Below are 22774 nucleotides of genomic sequence, written 5' to 3'. Positions count from 1 at the left end.
GTGCTCAGTCCTCCTTTTCCTGTAGTCCATCTCCTTTGTCTTGATCACGTTGAGGGAGAGGTTGTTGTCCTGGCACTACACGACCAGGTCTCTGACCTCCTCCCTATAGGCTGTCTCATCGTTGTCGGTGATCAGGCCTACCACTGTTGCGTCATCGGAAAACTTGATGATGGCGTTGGAGTCGTGCCTGGCCATACAGTCATGAGTGAATAGGGAGTACAGGAGGGGACTGAGCACGCACCCATGAGGGGCCCCCATGTTGAGGATCAGCGCGGCGGATGTGTTGTTACCTACCCCACCACCTGGGGACGGCCCGTCAGGAAGTCCAGGATCCATTTGCAGAGGGAGGTGTTTAGTCCCAGGGTCCTTAGCTTAGTGATGAGCTTTGAGGGCACTATGGTGTTGAATGCTGAGCTGTAGTCAATGAACAGCATTCTCACATAGGTGTTCATTTGTCCAGGTGGGAAAGGGCAGTGTTGAGTGCAATCGAGATTGCATCATCTGTGTATCTGTTGGGGCGGTATTGCAAATTGGAGTGGGTCTAGGGTTTCTGGGATAATGGTGTTGATGTGAGCCATGTTTTCCTGTTTGCTTATGGCTGTATACAGCTTAGTGCCAGCATCGGTCTGCGGTGGTATATAAACAGCTACGAAAAATGTAGATGTAAACTCCCTTGGTAAATAGTGTGGTCTACAGCTTATCATGAGATACTCTACCTCTGGCGAGCAAAACCTCGAGACTTCCTTAGATTTTGTGCGCCAGCTGTTTTATACAAATATGCAAAGGCTGCCTCCCCTTGTCTTACCAGAGGCCGCTCTTCTATCCTGCCCGAAAAAGCTTAAAACCCGCCAGCTGTATGTTAATCATGTCGCCATTCAGCCATGACTCGGTGAAACACAATTTATTACAGTTTTTAATATCCCGTTGGTAGGATATATGTGCTTGTAGTTTGTCTATTTTATTGGCTAATTGGACCGATGGTAAAGGTAGATTACCCTTTTGGCGATGAACCCTTACAAGGCACCCGGACCGTTGTCCACGATACCTACGTCTTTTCCTCCTGTGAATGTCGGGGATGTGGGCCTTGTCGGGTGTCTGGAGTAACTCCTTCCCATCTACCTCGTTGAAGAAGAATTCCTCCAGTACGGGGTGAGTAATCGCTGCTGTCACGTCGTTCGTCGGATGATGAAGGAGCGGAACAAAGCGCAGCGTGTGTATCGTTCCACATTTTCTTTATTAAACTGTGAAACTATGCAATACATACAAAATAAACTGAATAACCAAAAACAACAAACCGTGACGAAGAGTTAACATACAGTGGGGGAAAAAAGTATTTGATCCCCTGCTGATTTTGTACGTTTGCCCACTTACAAAGAAATGATCAGTCTATAATTTTAATGGTAGGTTTATATGAACAGTGAGAGACAGAAGAACAACAAAAAATCCAGAAAAACGCATGTCAAAAATGTTATAAATTGATTTGCATTTTAATGAGGGAAATAAGTATTTGACCCCTCTGCAAAACATGACTTAGTACTTGGTGGCAAAACCCTTGTTGGCAATCACAGAGGTCAGACGTTTCTTGTAGTTGGCCACCAAGTTTGCACACATCTCAGGAGGGATTTTGTACCACTCCTCTTTGCAGATCTTCTCCAAGTCATTAAGGTTTCGAGGCTGACGTTTGGCAACTTGAACCTTCAGCTCCCTCCACAGATTTTCTATGGGATTAAGGTCTGGAGACTGGCTAGGCCACTCCAGGACCTTAATGTGCTTCTTCTTCAGCCACTCCTTTGTTGCCTTGGCCGTGTGTTTTGGGTCATTGTCATGCTGGAATACCCATCCACGACCCATTTTCAATGCCCTGGCTGAGGGAAGGAGGTTCTCACCCAAGATTTGACAGTACATGGCCCGGTCAAATGATGCGGTGAAGTTGTCCTGTCCCCTTAGCAGAAAAACACCCCCAAAGCATAATGTTTCCACCTCCATGTTTGACGGTGGAGATGGTGTACAGGGGTCATAGGCAGAATTCCTCCTCCTCGAAACACGGCGAGTTGAGTTGATGCCAAAGAGCTCCATTTTGGTCTCATCAGACCACAACACTTTCACCAGTTGTCCTATGAATCATTCAGATGTTCATTGGCAAACTTCAGACGGGCATGTATATGTATTCTTGAGCAGGAGGACCTTGCGGGCGCTGCAGGATTTCAGTCCTTCACGGCGTAGTGTGTTACCAATTGTTTTCTTGGTGACTATGGTCCCAGCTACCTTGAGATCATTGACAAGATCATCCCGTGTAGTTCTGGGCTGATTCCTCACCGTTCTCATGATCATTGCAACTCCACGAGGTGAGATCTTGCATGGAGCCCCAGGCCGAGGGACATTGACAGTTCTTTTGTGTTTCTTCCATTTGCGAATAATCGTACCAAATGTTGTCACCTTCTCACCAAGCTGCTTGCCGATGGTCTTGTAGCCCATTCCAGCCTTGTGTAGGTCTACAATCTTGTCCCTGACATCCTTGGAGAGCTCTTTGGTCTTGGCCATGGTGGAGAGTTTGGAATCTGATTGATTGATTGCTTCTGTGGACAGGTGTCTTTTATACAGGTAACAAGCTGTGGTTAGGAGCACACCCTTTAAGAGTGTGCTCCTAATCTCAGCTCGTTACCTGTTTAAAAGACACCTGGGAGCCAGAAATCTTTCTGATTGAGACGGGGTCAAATACTTATTTCCCTCATTAAAATGCAAATCAATTTATAACATTTTTGACATGCGTTTTTCTCTATATTTTTGTTGTTATTCTGTCTCTCACTGTTCAAATAAACCTACCATTAAAATGATAGACTGTTAATTTCTTTGTCAGTGGGCAAATGTACAAAATCAGCAGGGGATCAAATACTTTTTCCCCCCACTGTACACGTACTCAAAAACAATCTCCCACAAACCCAGGTGGGAAAAACACCTACTTAAGTATGATCTCCAATTACAGACAACGATGACCAGCTGCCTCTAATTGGAGATCATCCCAAACAAAAACCCAACATAGAAATACAAAACTAGAACATCACAACATAGAAAATCTAAACTAGAAAAAAAAAACTGTCACGCCCTGACCTACTCTACCATAGAAAATAACATATTTCTATGGTCAGGACGTGACAGCTGCCCTGATATCAAGAAGCTCTGTTCGGTCGTAAGACACGGGGGTGGAAACATTATGAACAAAATAAGTTACAAATAACGAGAAAAAACATACACAATAGCATAATTGGTTACGGGATCGTAAAACGGCGGCCATCTCCATCGGCGCCATCTAGTTTTAATGTCTATGGTTCAGACCTCAGACCTACCTAACTACAAGTTCTGGAAAATGTGTATTTGTCCAGTAGGTTTCCTCAAAGAGAAAACCCTCACTTCTATGTCAAAGAAAATAAAACACTACAGTAATTACTATAATATATACTACAGTATTTTTCCTACAATATTTCAACTGCAGTAATAATACAGTATACTACAGTAAAGTCTACAAAACATTACAGTGAATACTACAGTAAAGTCGGCAAAAACACTACAGTGAATACTATAGTATTTATACCATAGTATACTATAGTATTTTTTCCATGTGGGCTGGTAGGCGATTTAAGGTCTTTGATCGCTGTCTTTTGAGTGGATTTGAGCACATCACAAGTGCTAGACGATTATGACTTATAATAGTGTAGTTACAATACATCTATTAGGGCTAGAATGACTTTTTGTGTAGCTTATTTTTTTATTTCACCTTTATTTAACCAGGTAGGCAAGTTGAGAACAGGTTCTCATTTACAACTGCGACCTGGCCAAGATAAAGCAAAGCAGTTCGACACATACAACAACACAGAGTTACACATGGAGTAAAACAAACATACAGTCAATAATACAGTAAAAAAACAAGTCTATATACAATGTGAGCAAATGAGGTGAGATAAGGGAGGTAAAGGCAATAAAAAGTCCACGGTGGCGAAGTAATTACAATATAGCAATTAAAAAACACAGGAATTGTAGATTTGCAGTAGGTGAATGTGCAAAGTAGAAATACTGGGGTGTAAGGGAGCAAAATAAATAAATAAATACAGTAGGGGGTGAGGTAATTGTTTGGGCTATTTATAGATGGGCTATGTACAGGTGCAGTAATCTGTGAGCTGCTCTGACAGCTGGTGCTTAAAGCTGGTGAGGGAGATAAGTGTTTTCATGTTTCAGAGATTTTTGTAGTTCGTTCCAGTCATTGGCAGCAGAGAACTGGAAGGAGAGGCAGCCAAAGGAGGAATTGGCCCTGGGGGTAACCAGTGAAATACACCTGCTGGAGCACGTGCTACGGGTGGGTGCTGCTATGGTGACCAGCGAGCTGAGATAAGGCGGGACTTTACCTAGCAGGGTCTTGTAGATGACCTGGAACCAGTGAGTTTGGTGACGAAGTATGGAGCGAGGGCCAGCCAACAAGAGCGTACAGGTCGCAGTGGTGGGTGGTATATGGGGCTTTGGTGACAAACCGGATGGCACTGTGATAGACTGCATCCAATTTGTTGAGTAGGGTGTTGGAGGCTATTTTGTAAATTACATCAGTCAGAACCGTCCAGAGTAGTGATGCTGGGCGGGCGGGCAGGTGTAGGCAGCGATCGGTTGAAGAGCATGCATTTAGTTTTACTTGTATTTAGGAGCAGTTGGAGGCTACGGAAGGAGAGTTGTATGGCATTGAAGCTCGTCTGGAGGGTAGTTAACACAGTGTCCAAAGAAGGGCCAGAAGTATACAGAATGGTGTCGTCTGCGTAGAGGTGGATGAGAGACTCACCAGCAGAAAGAGCAACATCATTGATGTATACAGAGAAGAGAGTCGGCCCGAGAATTAAACCCTGTGGCATACCCATAGAGACTGCCAGAGGTCCGGACAACAGGCCCTCCGATTTGACACACTGAACACTATCAGAGAAGTAGTTGGTAAACCAGGCGAGGCAATCATTTGAGAATCCAAGGCTGTCAAGTCTGCCAATAAGAATGTGGTGATTGACAGAGTCGAAAGCCTTGGCCAGGTCGATGAATACGGCTGCACAGTAATGTCTCTTATCGATGACGGTTATGATGTTGTTTAGGACCTTGAGCGTGGCTGAGGTGCACCCATGACCAGCTCTGAAACCAGATTGCATAGCGGAGAAGGTACGGTGGGATTCGAAATGGTCGGTAATCTGTTTGTTAAGTTGGCTTTCAAAGACCTTAGAAAGGCAGGGTAGGATAGATATAGGTCTGTAGCAGTTTGGGTCAAGAGTGCCCCCCCCCTTTGAAGAGAGGGATGACCGCAGCTGCTTTCCAATCTTTGGGAATCTCAGACGGTACGACAGAGAGGTTGAACAGGCTAATAATAGGGGTTGCAACAATTTCGGAAGATCATTTTAGAAAGAAAGGGTCCAGATTGTCTAGCCCGGCTGATTTGTAGGGGTCCAGATTTTGCAGCTATTTCAGAACATTAGCTGACTCGATTTGGGATAAGGAGAAATGGGGAAGACTTGGGCAAGTTGCTGTGGGGGGTGCAGTGCTGTTGACCGGGGTAGGGGTAGGGGTAGCCAGGTGGAAAGCATGGCCAGCCGTAGAAAAATGCTTATTGAAATTCTCAATTATAGTGGATTTATCGGTGGTGACAGAGTTTCCTATCCTCAGTGCAGTAGGCAGCTGGAAGGAGGTGCTCTTATTCTCCATGGACTATACAGTGTCCCAGAACTTTTTTGAGTTTGTGTTGCAGGAAGCAAATTTCTGCTTGAAAAAGCTAGCCTTGGCTTTTCTAACTGCCTGTGTATATTGGTTTCTAACTTCCCTGAAAAGTTGCATATCACGGGGACTGTTCAATGCTAATGCAGAACGCCACAGGATGTTTTTGTGCTGGTTAAGGGCAGTCAGGTCTGGGGAGAACCAAGGGCTATATCTGTTCCTGGTTCAAAATTTCTTAAATGGGGCATGCTTATTTAAGATGGTGAGGAAGGCATTTTTAAAGAATAACCAGGCATCCTCTACTGACAGGATGAGGTCAATATCCTTCCAGGATACCCGGGCGAGGTCGATTAGAAAGGCCTGCTCGCTGAAGTGTTTCAAGGAGCGTTTGACCGTGATGAGTGGAGGTCGTTTGACCGCTGACCCATTACGGATGCAGGCAATGAGGCAGTGATCGCTGAGATCTTGGTTGAAAACAGCAGAGGTGTATTTAGAGGGCAAGTTGGTTAGGATGATATCTATGAGGGTGCCAGCGTTTACGGCTTTGGGGTTGTACCTGGTAGGTTCATTGATAATTTGTGTGAGATTGAGGACAACAAGCTTAGATTGTAGGATGGCCGTGGTGTTAAGCATGTCCCAGTTTAGGTCACCAAGCAGCACGATCTCTGAAGATAGATGGGGGGCAATCAGTTCACATATGGTGTCCAGAGCACAGCTGGGGGCAGAGGGTGGTCTATAGCAAGCGGCAATGGTGAGAGACTTGTTTTTAGAGAGGTGGATTTTTAAAAGTAGAAGTTCAAATTGTTTGGGTACAGACCTGGATAGTAGGACAGAACTCTGCAGGCTATCTTTGCAGTAGATTGCAACACCGCCCCCTTTGGCCGTTCTATCTTGTCTGAAAATGTTGTAGTTAGGGATGGAGATTTCAGAGTTTTTGGTGGTCTTCCTAAGCCAGGATTCAGACACGGCTAGGACATCCGGGTTGGCAGAGTGTGCTACAGCAGTGAATAAAACAAACTTAGGGAGGAGGCTTCTAATGTTAACATGCATGAAAATGCTTATGCCAAATGATTTGCAAATGGTGTATTTTCAAGCGGTCATTACGAAAATATATATATCACAAACCAACTAAGTTGTGAAGAAGTTGTTATTTTTCATTCCTACTAGTCTCTCCAGTAACATTAAGTTTATATTGAAACATAAAAACCATCACTGCGTAGCTCGAGGACCCCAAAGAGCAACAACTGCAGTATAATGCATTTATGTTGACAAAAACTCACAATAATGACTTGAGTAAACTTAATTTGTGGCATGGAAAACTTTCGCGTCAATATCTTTCTCTGTGAGTTTATTTATTTTCAGAGTCTACCCACATGATGAGCAGTTTGTCTCAGAAATGACTCACAGCTATTGATTCATTTCTTTAATAAACATAAAGCCACAAGAATACAAACCACCCCCTAGTCTTATTGCCATAGCGATGCTCTAGTCTCTCTAGCCTAGTGATACAAAGTCAAAAAATGATTCCTTGTGAAATCAAATTGTTACCAGGTATATTTAAAGCCTCCCTCCAGATCCTTGCTTCCTTCTCATCCCCCTGCATATGAAGCAGGCTCATGCTAAACTCCTCTTGGGCTTTACCCGCCTTGTTTTCAGTGCCTGTCAAATGCACAGCGTGATTCACCATTACTGCCGCCTCATCCCCCGAAGAAGAAGCCATTCAGATCTGCTCCAGCGGGGTATAATACATAATATGGTGGGAAAAAGATTTGGGATTATGTGATAATTGTTTCTATATATCTAAGACTTCTTATATGCATAAAAAAGCTTGCTGTTTATATCATTCAGCAAGCCAAATGAGATATCCAGTCTGAGAGACAAATAGTATTTGACGTCGTATTGTGGTCGTAAAATACTACCTTCTCGTTCCCTTAGCTCCAGCCAGGCCTCTCCCTTGTCTGATTACAATGACTAGTGACAAAACAGCGGGCCTTCGCTGGCATTTCTCATCTTCTGCGACGTGTTCTCCTCTCCGGAGTGTCAGTTTGTACTCTTGTTCCCACAAGGACATTACAATGAGGGTCGTGCCTGTCACACACACAAACGCACGCACAAAGACATACATACAATAAGATGCACACACATGCTGAGTTGACACTAGGCTGACACTGGGCCGACCCTCCAACCCCTCAGGCAACATGCCAGCATGGCCAACGGTGCCCGATGACCTCTTGACCTTGCATCATTCCCCTTGCCCCCTGTGTCACCCCTGCGTGTCACGGAGGGTTTCGGACGAAGGGGATGACAACTCAAGGGGGGTGACACCGGACTGGCCTGCCTCACAATAGACCGCGACAGGCTGCAGCCCAGCTGTTTGGGATTCACTCAAATGGCAGAGTCACAGGCACAGCCATGGGTAAAGAGATGGCGGCGGAGTGGCACGACATGATTATTTTTGGGCTAACCGTCTGGCCCTTTCGCTTGCTTGCTCACTCGCTCACTGACCCTACCTCCTCAGGTCATGCAGCTGTATGGAAGTAAGTAAAGAAGAAAAACTACCCAGGTTGGGTTAGTTTCCATTGTTTTCTAGTATCTTTGTAGGATTCATATAACAAGCTGTCAGGATAACTACTTCAGTGTCCAGTTCACTCTATTTCTAAAAGCTAAAGGGTGAAATAAAGGTCTGCTTGGGAATGTTTTGGCAGTGTGCCGTATGACAAAGCCCAGTGTACGTGTGTGTGTATGTATGAATGTATGTATGTGTGTGTGTTCAGTGCAGCCATGCCTGACCCTGACTCACTCTTGATGTGCTCACTCAGTCAACTCAGTAGGCCACTGAACACTGGGCTATACACTCTACCACTTGGTAATCTACAGAACACAGAGGGTTTGAATCACTGTCAGCACGAAAACATATCCTCTGTCAAAAGAGGGGCTTTCTTCGACTTAATACTAACATTGTTATTAAGTAGTACGCTAAGGCGTTATTAACCTCTTTATGTCAAAACCATCATGAATCCTGTTATCTTAAGAACATCATGTTTATTGCATTAAAATTGTGTTTCATCATAATTCAAGAAGAAAACCCTATTTTCATGCAATAAACATGTTCTTAAGATAATAGGATTCATATATATATATATATATATATACACACACACACACACACACACACACACACACACACACACACACACACACACACACACACACACACAGTGCATTCGGAAAAGTATTCAGACCCCTTGACTTTTCAATATTTTGTTACATTTACGTTTTACAGCCTTATTCTAAAATGGAATAACGGCAAACCAAAAACAGGTTTTTAGAAACTGAAATATCACATTTACATAAGTATTCAGACCATTTACTCAGTACTTTGTTGAAGCACCTTTGGCAGCGACTACAGCCTTCGAGTCTTCTTGGGTATGACGCTACAAGCTTGGCACACCTGTATTTCGGGAGGTTCTCCCATTCTTCTCTGCAGATCCTCTCAAGCTCTGTCAGGTTGGATGGGGAACTTCACTCCACAGCTATTTTCAAGTCTCTCCAGAGAAGTTCGATTGGGTTCAAGCCTTGGCTCTGGCTGGGCCACTCAAGAACATTCAGAGACTTGTCCCGAAGCCAATCCTGCATTTTCTTGGCTGTGTGCTTCGAGTCGTTGTCCTGTTGGAAGGTGAACCTTCACCCCAGTCTGATGTCCTGAGCACCCTGAAGCAGGTTTTCATCAAGGATCTGTCTGTACTTTGCTCCGTTCATCTTTTCCTCAATCCTGACTAGTCTCCCATTCCCTGCACCTGAAAAACATACCCACAGCAGGATGCTGCCACCACCATGCTTCACCGTAGAGATGGTGCCAGGTTTCTTCCAGATGTGACCCTGACCAAGGCCCTTCTCCCCCGATTGCTCAGTTTGGCCAGGTGGCCAGCTCGAGGAAGAGTCTTGGGTGGTTCCAAACTTCTTCCATTTAAGAATGATGGAGGCCACTGTGTTCTTGGGGACCTTCAATGCTGCAGACCTTTTTTGGTACACTTCCCCAGGTCTGTGTCTCAAAACAATCCTGTCTCGGAGCTCTACGGACAATTATTTCGACCTCATGGCTTGGTTTTTGCTGTGACATGCACTGTCAACTGTGGGACTTTATATAGACAGGTGTGTGCCTTTCCAAATCATGTCCAATCAATTGAATGTACCACAGGTGGTCTCCAATCAAGTCGTAGAAACATCTCAAGGATGATCAATGAAAACAGGATGCACCGAGCTCAATTTTGAGTCTCATAGAAAAGGGTTTGAATAATTATGTAAATAAGGTAATTCTTTTTTTATAAAAAAAATAAAAAATCTAAAAAATCTAAAAAACGTTTTTCGCTTTGTCATTATGGGGTATTGTGTGTAGATTGATGATTAAAAAAAAATAACATTTTAGAATAAGGCTGTAAAGTAACAAAAAGTATTCAGACCCCTTGACTTTTTCCACTTTTTGTTACTTTACAGCCTTATTCTAAAATGGGGAAAAAATGATCATCAATCTACACACAAATATGTATGTATGTGTGTGTGTGTGTGTGTGTGTGTGTGTGTGTGTGTGTGTGTGTGTGTGTGTGTGTGTGTGTGTGTGTGTGTGTGTGTGTGTGTGTGTGTGTGTGTGTGTAGCATTAGCATTAGCATTAAGCTAGTGCTGTCAAGCAGTGAAATCAGGCCTGAATGTTTCTGCTCCAGATCCTCCATAGCTCTGAGATAACTTAAATAAACATAGTTTTAAGCAGCTTACTAGGCCAGTTTGCTGCTTCTGCTTTGCCTCTGATTTCCAGAGGCAGCTCTGAAGATTTTCACCTAGCGAAAAGACAGAGAAAAGGGGAGACGGAGAGAGAAGGAAGAGAGAGACAGAGAGAGAGAGGGGGGGACCGAGTGCCCATACAGAGAGAAGGGGGAGAAAGAGAGAGAAAATAACTTCAAGAAAGAAAAGAGCGTTGGGGCAACGAGTGACGCGTCCAGCAAACGTCATCTATAACTCAACGCTTCCCCTCCTTAATCTATCTGTTAAAATGCAAGCCAGTGACACAAGGCCGACGGAGGGGGGAAGAAGGGAGCGGATCGAGTTAAAGACCCCCAGATTCTTCTCTCTCTCTTCGCAGAGAGAGTTATTACTGAGAGTCAGAGAGCCAGCAGCGTCAAGCGTACGGCTTCTATGTGCTAATGTAGTCAATGGTAAAACATAATGGATATGTCCCTAAGCAGGGCAAATCAGACACTGAAAAACATATAATGGAATTGTCCTAAAGCACACATTCAAGTAGAGGTAGAATGGCAGAGCCGCTACTGGAGCATAGAAACTATGAGTTAGCGGGGAGACATAAAAATACATTATAGAATTGTGCCAAAGCACAACTGGAAGCATAGTTACAGTATAATGGAGCAGAGGAACTACGGCTGGGCCCTGGTCAAAACAAGTGCACTATATAGGAATAGACCAAGACTATAAATGAGCAGTTATCTGTGCCCCGGCGGGTAGGGTAGATGCCTGCCTCATGCCCCTTGCCCTGCACCCGGAACATTCCGCTCCAGCGAGCCGCCAGTGAGTCGCCCTATCTGGAGACAGAGGGCACAGATGTGGTTTCACATCTTCCCTAGCATCACGTAGGGGGGTGAGAAGACGTTTATATTGTTGTATCCAGTCATACATCAAGTACCACGCAGATGTATAGTTACTAAGCTATCTGTATATCTCAGAGTTAAGGCTCAAGTAGGAAGAGGGAAATGTCCAATTGACTCAGACAGGCAAGCTCAAGGGAATGTACAGTAGCTAGCTAGTGTAGATATGCAAGGCAAAAATCCATAGTGCCTCTTGTAAACCATCTCATGTTAATACAGGCCAAGTTAGTGAAACGAGCCATCAAGCAGACAGTTGCTCTTTTCCTCTTATATCCAGAACCTTACATCACAGTCACATGTATGTCAAAGAAAACCATCCAGCTGCACACCAGTGCTTTAGATTAGAACGTCCACTGGGACACCAGCCAGACTGTGTTAAAAGTGTTGTTAGTTCTATGGCAGCAGGCGGATATCTACCAGAGCTTAGATCATAACCACATCTTCAAACCTCCTTAAAGCTTTATAACAGTGCTTTAGAAGAGCCACTATCAGGCTTTGTGAGTGTTGGTAGTTCTAGCAGGCAGATATCTATCTTCCAGAGCTTATCTCATGGGACATGGTTGGTAGTTCTAGCAGGCAGATATCTATCTTCCAGAGCTTATCTCGTGGGACATGGTTGGTAGTTCTAGCAGGCAGATATCTATCTTCCAGAGCTTATCTCGTGGGACATGGTTGGTAGTTCTAGCAGGCAGATATCTATCTTCTAGAGCTTATCTCATGGGACATGGTTGGTAGTTCTAGCAGGCAGATATCTATCTTCCAGAGCTTATCTCATGGGACATGGTTGGTAGTTCTAGCAGGCAGATATCTATCTTCCAGAGCTTATCTCATGGGACATGGTTGGTAGTTCTAGCAGGCAGATATCACAACAACACACGTCCTTCTGCCCCATTGAATCACACGCATCATTTTTGTGACGTTGTCAGCTAACCCTTCTATAGCTGCATGCCAGTGATTTGTTTAGCATAGCAACCACTGCAAATAGAATGGATAGAATGAACAACCAGCCCATTTGGCTAGCAACTTCACAATTTCAGAACTTACGACTGACTTTTGCCTACTATTTTGTATGGTGGAAAGATTAATTTACAAATTTACTCAATATAACATTTATGAAAACATGTTCATCTTTTTTTATATGTTGACAACCATTTTATAAAAGCAATAAGGCCCTCGAACCCAGAAATGATCATGTGATAACTCCCTTCTAAGGGCTGTAACTCCCATCTAAGGGCTGTAACTCCCATCTAAGGACTGTAACTCCCATCTAAGGGCTGTAACTCCCATCTAAGGACTGTAACTCCCATCTAAGGGCTGTAACTCCCATCTAAGGGCTGTAACTATCATTTAAGGGCTGTAACTCCCATCTAAGGGCTGTAACTCCCATCTAAGGGCTGTAACTCCCATCTAAGGACTGTAACTCCCATCTAAGGGCTGTAACTCCCATCTAAGGACTGTAACTCCCATCTAAGGACTCTAACTCCCATCTAAGGGCTGTAACTATCATCTAAGGGCTGTAACTCCCATCTAAGGGCTTCGCATCAGGAGTTATCATATGATAATCCCCAGGTTCTCATACCTGATTGCTTACTGAAGACCCTGTCAGGCCTGTCCAGCACCTCATCACAGGCCACTCACTCAATCGCCCTGATACAGAGAATTGAGTCACTGTGTGTGTGAGTGTGTGTATGTGTTTGTGTGTGGAAGACACAACCAGGGTTATATGAGTCAGCAAGCCAGTGTGGCCACATTCATGACAACCAGTAAAGTGCAGGGGCCAGAGAGACCGCAGGCACCCACATGACCAACTCAGACACACAAAAACGCACACGAGCGCACACCAATCAAAACCAATTTCAACCCTTAGTGCTCACCACTTTTCCCCAAAACATAGATTGCCTATCACAACATCCAGCTTTTATTGTCACATCTTGTATTCTTCCACATTGATTGATACACGCCTGTAAATACACTAGAGGAAAACATCTACGTCCCAAATGACACCCTATTCGCTATATAGTGAACTACTTTTGACATTGGGCTCTGATCAAAAGTAGTTCGCTGTAGTGAAAAGGTTGCCATATGGAACGTAGGCTAATACACTAAGGCTGTTTTTACAGAGACAGCCCAATTCTGATATTTTTACCACTTATTGGTCTTTTGACCAATCACTTCCGATCATTCCACATCAGATCTTTTTCAGAGCTGATCGGATTGGTCAAAAACACCAAATGAAATCAAATCACATTTTATTTAATACATGCTTCATAAACAACAGGTGTAGACTAACAGTGAAATGCTTACTTACGGGCCGTCCTAACAGTGAAATGCTTACTTACGGGCCCGTCCTAACAGTGAAATGCTTACTTACGGGCCCGTCCTCACAGTGAAATGCTTACACGGGCCCGTCCTCACAGTGAAATGCTTAACGGGCCGTCCTAACAGTGAAATGCTTACTTACGGGCCGTCCTAACAGTGAAATGCTTACTTACGGGCCCGTCCTAACAGTGAAATGCTTACTTACGGGCCCGTCCTAACAGTGAAATGCTTACTTACGGGCCCATCCTAACAGTGAAATGCTTACTTACGGCCCGTCCTAACAGTGAAATGCTTACTTACGGGCCGTCCTAACAGTGAAATGCTTACTTACGGGCCCGTCCTAACAGTGAAATGCTTACTTACGGGCCCATCCCAACAATGCAGAGAGAAAGATTTAGAACATAATAGAACAAATAATAATATGAGGAATAAATCCACAATGAGTAACGATAACTTGGCTATATACACGGGGTACCAGTACCAAGTTGATGTGTAGGGGTACGAGGTAATTGAGATAGATATGTACATGTAGGTAGGGGTAAAGTGACTAGGCAACAGGATAGATAATAAGCAGTATCAGCAGTGTATGTGATGAGTCAAAAAAGTTAGTCCAGGTAGCTATTTGGTTAACTATTTAACTATTTAACTATTTAGCAGTCTTGGGGCTTGGGGGTAGAAGCTGTTCAGGGTTCTGTTGGTTCCAGACTTGGTGCATCGGTACCACTTGCAGTGCGGTTGCAGAGAGAACAGTCTATGTCTTGGGTGGCTGGAGTCTTTGACAATTTTTAGGGCCTCCTTCTGACACCGCCTGGTATATAGGTGATGGACGGCAGGGGACTCGGCGGGCCCCCGTGTTGAGGGTCAGAGTGGCGGAGGTGTTTGCCTACTCTCAGCACCTGGGGGCGGCTTGTCAGGAAGTCCAGGATCCAGTTGCAGGGGGGGGTGTTCGGTCCCAGGGTCCTTAGCTTAGTGATTGAACGGTGAGCTGTAGTCAATGAACAGCCTTCTCACATAGGTTAATTTTATCCAGGTGGGAGAGGGCAGTGTGGAGTGCAATAGAGAGTGCGTCATCTGTGGATCTGTTGGGGCGGTATGCAAATTGGAGTGGGTCTAGGGTTTCTGGGATAGTGGCGTTAATGTGAGCCATGACCAGCCATTTAAAGCATTTCATGGCTACAGACGTGAGCGCTACGGGGCGATAGTCATTTAGACAGGTTACCTTGGTGTTCTTGGGCACAGGGACTATGGTGGTCTGCTTGAAACATGCAGGTATTACAGACTGGGTCAGGGAGAGGTTGAAAATATCAGTGAAGACACTTGCTAGCTGGTCAGCGATAAGTGAAGGCCAGAATTGTGCTGCCTGTGTAAACGTAGCCAAAGAGATTACAGCTAATTGACACCAATTCCAGATTCCCCAAGGGTTGCTCTGGCATTTACACTTAGAATTTTACACCAAATAGGGGTTAAATGGTTAAAGGTATCTTCCAGCCAACAACACATTACTGTACAGTATTACCATTGGTCAAAGCTCTGTTAGAAGAGATCCTCCAATACATTATGTTCTTATCAGCTAGAGGATGGGAAATGTACTCTCAAACAAACAATGAGACACAGAGGAGTGGGAGGGATGCATACCTCAATTGGCCCGACATTGGCTAACCGGGCTACCACCCGCCAACCCATCTTTTTACGGTACTGCTACTCTCTGTTCATCATATATGCATAGTCACTTTAACCATATATACATGTACATACTACCTCAATCAGCCTGACTAACCGGTGTCTGTATATAGCCTTGCTACTCTTATTTTCAAATGTCTTTTTACTGTTGTTTTATTTCTTTACTTACACACACACACACACACACACACACACACACACACACACACACACACACACACACACACACACACACACACACACACACACACACACACACACACACACACACACACACACCTTTTTTAGCAGTATTGGTTAGAGCCTGTAAGTAAGCATTTCACTGTAAGGTCTACACCTGTTGTATTCAGCGCACGTGACAAATAAACTTTGATTTGATTGATATATTATACTATTTTTGTTGCTAAAATCATCAGCCCTTGTTTGTCGTGAGTCCTCAATCCGTGAAGACGTCAGATAAACAATAACCACCCCCACATCCTATAAAGCAGATAATACCACAGTCAGTCAGTTCATCCATTACATTTTAGTAGATGCTCTTATCCAGAGCAACTTACAGTAGTGAATGCATACATTTCACACAATTTCATAATTTTTTTTGCTGGCCCCCCGTGGGAATCGAACCCACAACCCTGGTGTTGCAAACACCATGCTCTACCAACTGAGCTACAGGGAAGGCCATCCATCCATCCATCCACATGTTCAATATCATCGACCTAGCAGATCTGATTAATAAAATAAACTTTAAAGTCACTGATAGGAAGATCACTATAGTACCCTGAATGCTGAGAGAGAGAGAGAGAGAGAGAGAGAGAGAGAGAGAGAGAGATCTGCACTACAGCACAATAGAAACCTGACCTCTCAAAACACCCCCAACACTAACAGCTGCACACCTCCCTCTCGACACAGGACCTTAACTGTCTGTGCTGAATAGTAAAAGGAGAAAGATGAAGTTGAGTGACAACAGTCAAGAAGGTGCTTCTTAGTGACCTCAGTATATTTGGCTGAGCATGGTGTTCGTTTCCAATACCAAAGCTGGGATTTGGTTTGATTTCCTGCATGGGACACTAAACATAATTACAGGTTCAACTGTTAATCCCTTTTGCGTAAAAACGTCTGCTAAACGACCATATTATATGATATTATCAGATTACAGATTGAACAGGCTCCCTACAGTGGGCTCTCCCTACGATGTCTGATTCCTGCATTGGACACATGTATAAATATGACTAGGTGTTGAACTGTAAATCCTTTAGGATGAACGAGCATATCATCATTACCACGTATGACAGTTTTAATAGGTTTCCTCCAGTATGCTCTCTCTGCGTGGTGTAGCCCGCCTGCGTGTGCCGCCCGCTGGTTGGCACGGTAATGCCCGGTGGGGTGTGGGAACACTCGCTGTTTACCTCGAAGATCATTTAGTAATCCCCACAGGGCAGGCACGTACAGAACAGCAGCGCACGTAAAACAGCGCATGTTAAACTAAACCCAGGGGGATGGATTGGAGGATACAAACAAATGTGTGCGTGCGTGCGTGTGTGCGTGTGTCACAGTGAGGGCGGATAGACACACAGTAGATGCACACACCACATGGGTTCTGGTGACATTCATGTCAGATTGCCCGACAGAGGATTTGGAGATTTAGACTCTTTGTTCTATGTTAATGACTCACGAGGCTGGGCTGAAGGAGCCTAGCTGTTTGCGTTTATCAGTGTTCCCCAAACCTCTCCTCAGGAACACACAGCCTTGTAGCTATACTTACTTGATGTGTTTCAGCACTGGTAGTCTTTGATTAGTTGAATCAGGTTCCAGTTGTGGAATAAATGAAATAAGTGGAACTGGCTGGGAGTAGGCTGACTCCAGGGGAGGTTTGGGAAACCCTGGTGTACATGAGTTACTCCCCAAAATATAGTGACTGCCTGCCTAAACGTCCGCAGGTGGGGGACACGAATGAGTCCAAGCATGAAATCTACAGTGAAATATTAAAAGCTCTGCTTTCTAAAAATCCCCCTCCCAAAACTCCAGTCTGCCTGTAACATCCTCTCCCTCAGACTGCCATTTTGTAAGCAGTCCAGCAATGACATGGATTCAAAACACAGATCCTATAAGAGCCCAGATGGAGGTCATTCAACTTGCAGAAGCAGGACAAAAGTCAAGGCCAACTTCCAGCAGAGCAGAATGACATGCGAGATGCGATTCAAACATCCCTTTCTTGTCCAGTCTTGTCGAGTTGTCAGGAAACCCAGCAAAAGTACAAGAGTGTATGTAGCCTCGTTGCTATTTTATTGTGTTACTTAAATGTTTTACTTTAGTTTCTTTAGTAAATATTTTCTTAAAACTGCATTGAAGGTTCAGGGCTTGTAGGTAAGCGTTTCACAGTAATCAAATCAAAATCAAATCAAATGTATTTATAAAGCCCTTCTTACATCAGCTGATATCTCAAAGTGCTGTACAGAAAGGTCCACACCTGGTGTATTTGGCGCATGCGACAAATACAATTTGATTTGATTTGATTTGAGTGCTAAAAATGGAATCCACTACTTCTCTTGCCAGTGCTGCCCGCCAGGTCACCTCCCTCTCTTCTCCCAGCCCTGGTATGACATATGGCTTTATAGTAGAATACTACCTCTAAAATGGTGCCTACCAGGGCTTACCCCTACCCTCTTCACCATGCCCCTTGCCACCAACTCTACAACCCCGTCTGATGCCGCTTCAATGGTTTCTGACCGTTTGCTCATGTTGCTCCACATTGCCATAGTACAGGACAAGGGCCTGCTCTAGAGGAAAGCTAGCACCCCTAGCGGACCACAATGCCCGGCACAGTGCAAGCTTTGCAAACAGTGGGCTAGGTACCCAAGTGAAATGTCTCCCTTGATGAAGATCTATCTGGCCAGCAAAACATAGACAGACTTTCCCATAAATGTTTCATTTGCAAGTACATAGCTTGCCCTACACAGTGTGCAAAGAGTCCCTTTCGCCATTCAAGTGAAGTGACAAACTGATAAGAGAATTATCTAATAAAGGTAAATGAATCAATAAACCATGATGAATTATGAGTCATACAGCAGGGTTAATGAATAATCAATGTAATGATCAATGTAGGGATCGATTGGTCTGATTAGTTCCGGAAAGTCCAGGAACCACTGGAGAGGGAAAGAAATGTGTGTATGCAATTAGTATAGAGAGATAGAGAAGCAGATGGTCAAGGGAGTAAAACTTCAGAGAGTTCCTAACCTTGAAGGAAAGGAACAGGCTGAGCCAGAAGGTGATAAACAGTGTGAGAAGTTTATGGGGGTTGCAGGTCACCAACAAATTGTGTGTAAATGCATGTGCGTAAGTAAGCAAGAACTATATAATGACTGTTTTGTTATCCTGACGGCAGAACGTTCTCATGAATAAAGCTACAGAAACCTTTTGCAGAAAGCTGAGTCCTTGCCTAATTATTTTAACCCATTGTCTTACAAACCTTGGGCATTAGTCAAGGCGAATTGATTATTGATTATTATCATCTAGATATAAAATTCCTTCAACACAAACCCACAGGGGAAAGTAAAGTGCTCCAACATGGACTGGCTGCCATGCAGGCCCAGAGTAATGAAGATGAGGGAGAACAGTGTTTAAAGCCTAGACCCCTCAGCCAAGAATAAACATCTGACCTATATATCCTCGGAATTCTAATTACACATATAATCTGAGTCCCAAATGGCACCCTATTCCCTACATAGTGCACTACTTTTGACCAGGGCCCAAAAGTAGTGCACAACGTAAGGAATAGGGTGCCATCTGGGACTCAGCCCATAGATAAACCCTATAGAAAACTCTCCAGTCTCCTTGGACTCTGAGCTGACACTAAACCAATACACATTGCAACGTGTGCCATTCAGGGACATGGCAACAGGCATGGTCTGCATCCCAAATGGTACCCGATAGCCTAAATAGTGTACCACGTTTGACCGCTTACGGTGCCATTCGGGACACAGCCACGATATCAGTAATTCAATACAGGGGGATGCCAGCGGAGGACCATTACTATCACAGAAACGTCACACGAGAATAATGCATTGCGTCGTTAAATAACGGAGGACGATCGGCGGTGCATGTACAGGGCCTTTGAATGAGAAGACTTGTGTTGGTGGCGGTGATGCACGGCTTGAGTGGGATTAGACTTTTCAGCAATAGCATTACCTCTGTGGAGTTGTACTGTGCTTAGTTGAGAAGGACTCAGGGAAGGAATGAGAGCCGGAGAGAGTATTGAAGTGGGAAGAGAGTATTGAAGTGGGCGGGCTAGAGACATCCTTAGAGAGAGAGAGTAGCTATTGAAAGGGGAGTCCAGCCCGCTTACAACGAATAAGATATTGCAACATGCAGTGTGTTTTGTAGAGATGAGTGGTCCCGACGGTTTGCTCTGTAGCATAGCTGTTTGTCAAGCCTGACATAATGTCAATTAACATGGCCCTATGACGTGGGTAGACTGTCAAACTTGTTACACATGAACCAACATCTGAACACTGCACTTGGCTTGAGCAAACATGTGTGGAGCAGACATGTGTAGGTGTATCAACATGAAAAAGGCTTTTGTTGTATCTATCAATGTTTCATATCATGTTTCTTGGACACATGTGTATGTATGAGAGAGAGAGAGAGAGAGAGAGAGAGAGAGAGAGAGAGAGAGAGAGAGAGAGAGAGAGAGAGAGAGAGAGAGAGAGAGAGAGAGAGAGAGAGAGAGACTTTAATATTAAAGCCTTAATATTTTCACCAAATCCAACACACCAGCCTCTCCAGCATGTTGTATTACATAACAAATGACAATGGCTGGCTGGGACCATAATTGCACTATAAAGATTGCTTCTATGTGAGAAAGCTTATGTTACAACTTGATCTACAAATACCTTCACTTTCACATCCAATAGCCCATAGTGTTAAATCGTTAATAACTGTCAATCATACAAGGTGAATTGTTATATATATATATAAGCAGAATTGTAATATATATATATATATTACAATTCTGCTCATTCGGATTGCATGCAAATATACAATTTCTTTGGATAATTCAAGCGGCTTTTTCTTTGATCTCGGCCCAGAAATCTATTCCATGAGATTTCTCGATAATGGCACCTGTTACTGAGAGAGCGAAGAGAAATCCTCGTCAGGATCAGATCAGGACACTGAGCATGCCGATCAAATTCCTGGGAAACGGGGATTTGAGATACACGCAGGCAGTTTACAGGGTCTTAATTTAATACAGACAGAAATTTAATTCACTTATCACGAATACTAAACGGCGCGTGCGTCATGATCGTACCGTTTCTGACTGATTTGTTGGGCAATGGCCAAAATCCCTCGCGGAAGGATCACCACATGTATGTTTTGTCGAGATAAAACATCATGCATAGATGACTCTCTTAGAGGCTTTTGTACTTGATATGATTCTTATATACATGTGCCTGTAGCCCAATCCCCAAATTTGAGAGGAGAGGAAAATCCACTCCGTATTGAAAGCTCCCAGTGTTTTAGGGTCATATAGCCTATTTGCGAACCACTCAAATCACTGGCGCACTCAAAGCACCTAACATTAATCAAACAGTTGAAACTTCAACAATCAGTGTGAGTAAATCAAGCCGCGTAATGTTGGCTCCTGCCGAAGTCCCTTACCTGAGCAACACAGCTATTTCCCACGCGAAGAATCCCCATACAGCTACAGAGCGCAGCCTTTTCCGAGTCATCTCAAGATCTGAGTTGCATATACATATACCCGGGAACGCCTCAGCTGCCTCTGTTCGCCACTTAGGGTAAGACTCTGGACTTTCAGCACCGTGGACAGTGCTCCAACAGATGTCGACACAATCCAACACGCGGCAGGCTCGTGGCGCACGGTAAACGCAAACGCCTAACAGTTTCGGAATCCCACATAATACTAATCGACTTCACTACTCATAACTGGACAGGTTTTACCGACCTAGCAACGACACCAACAAGAGAGCATAGTAAATTCTGAAATACGACTCTTAAAGTAGGAATAGCAGTAATTTGGGGTAGCGCTCGGCAGGCGTACAGATTCTTGACACATTCACAAACATCTCAGCGGTCTTGGAGACCCGGGCATAGAGAGAGCCCGCCCCAGACGCGCGCGGCACCGGTGACTGACAGCGCATAATTCCACTCGCTACTATAAATGTTCCAGCAGAGCCACGCTATAACTTCAATTAGACAAGCACTGATGTGGAACATCATTACTGCATGAGCATCCCCCATCTCTCTCTCTCTCTCTCTCTGTTTCGTTGACATATTACAGCACAATCCTGTAATATGTATCCAATTTGTTGTCATTTATTAGATGTTACTTGTCGAGTTGCTGTCCAGATCAGCCTAATGTGTAAACTATAGCAGCCATAGCTTACACATGACTATTTACTATTTTACACAGAATATTACAAAACAACATCGAATGTTATTCATGATTGATTTCAAGTACCATGATGGATTACTACATTATGCATAGTGTCTCTACGGGTATGATAATCAAACAATATGAGTGATGGTGATAGTTTTCCACCGCTATGACCATGAGCAAAGCAGTCAGGAAAGCGTAATAAATAAATAAATAAATAGTACATTCATGGATTTTAGAACATGGACATTTAGTTTAGGATTACTGCTAGGGAATGTGACGTTTCAACCAAAGCTTACCTTCATATGAGTAATATGTCCGTTCATGTATAGAATATTGAGAACATCAGTATGCATATGATATTATGTATAAGGTCGGGTCTGATCTGCACGCACGCGCGCACGCGCACACACACGGGATGACGAGTAAGCTTGTGAGTAAAAAGGGGGTGTATGGTGCCAGGCTGACGGAGACTGGCAGTGGGGTGCCATGGGCAGGGTGTTCAGCACAGCTGGGTGGAGGTGGTTGCATCTGTGTGGGCTGTACTGTAGACACACACACACATTCACAATCAAACGGAGTGTGCCATGTTTTTGTCAAACCGATCTGGAATCAGATGATAAGCAGGCATGAGGCAGCAGGCATGCACTCCAAGTTTAGCCTGCCGAACAGAGCACTCATGCGGTCAGACTATTTGGCCTGTCCCTGTCAGTTTGACATGCATTACTGATGCTATCAAAAATCCAGTCTCTACACGTGAAAATTGCTTTTGAACTGTCCATAGAATGGTCTGTAATGATTTATTGATGTTGCCAAGGTGATGGGGGTGATTATGTTGAAGTGTAGTGTGGTCTAGTGCTGGTTCCACAACAGCTTTGATGACTACACCACAGGCCAGGACAGGTCTGTAATGCCTTTGGGCTGCTGGTGATAGCTTGCTGAAGGTGTGAGGAGCGCAGCCCTCTCCAATATCACCGTGGATAATGGTGTGAGAGGGAGGTGTGT

The 22774-nt window shown here is 44.2% G+C and overlaps 1 protein-coding gene across 1 annotated transcript in view; it reads right to left on the bottom strand.

The window, feature by feature from the left end:
* The window catches only part of LOC106610166 (glycine receptor subunit alpha-3), a 104550-nt gene extending 83106 nt beyond the window's left edge, over positions 1–21444 (bottom strand). The window contains exon 1 of the mRNA XM_014209347.2: positions 21034–21444. Within this exon, the coding sequence (XP_014064822.1) occupies positions 21034–21104 (71 nt within the window). The 5' untranslated portion in view covers positions 21105–21444. The remainder of the gene's footprint in view (positions 1–21033) is intronic.
* Positions 21445–22774: the final 1330 nt, after the last annotated feature.

Source organism: Salmo salar, chromosome ssa08 (genome assembly GCF_905237065.1).
Source record: "Salmo salar chromosome ssa08, Ssal_v3.1, whole genome shotgun sequence".
NCBI lineage: Eukaryota > Metazoa > Chordata > Actinopteri > Salmoniformes > Salmonidae > Salmo > Salmo salar.
Note: the sequence above shows the minus strand (reverse complement) of the source record. Positions and strands in the feature narration are given on the sequence as shown.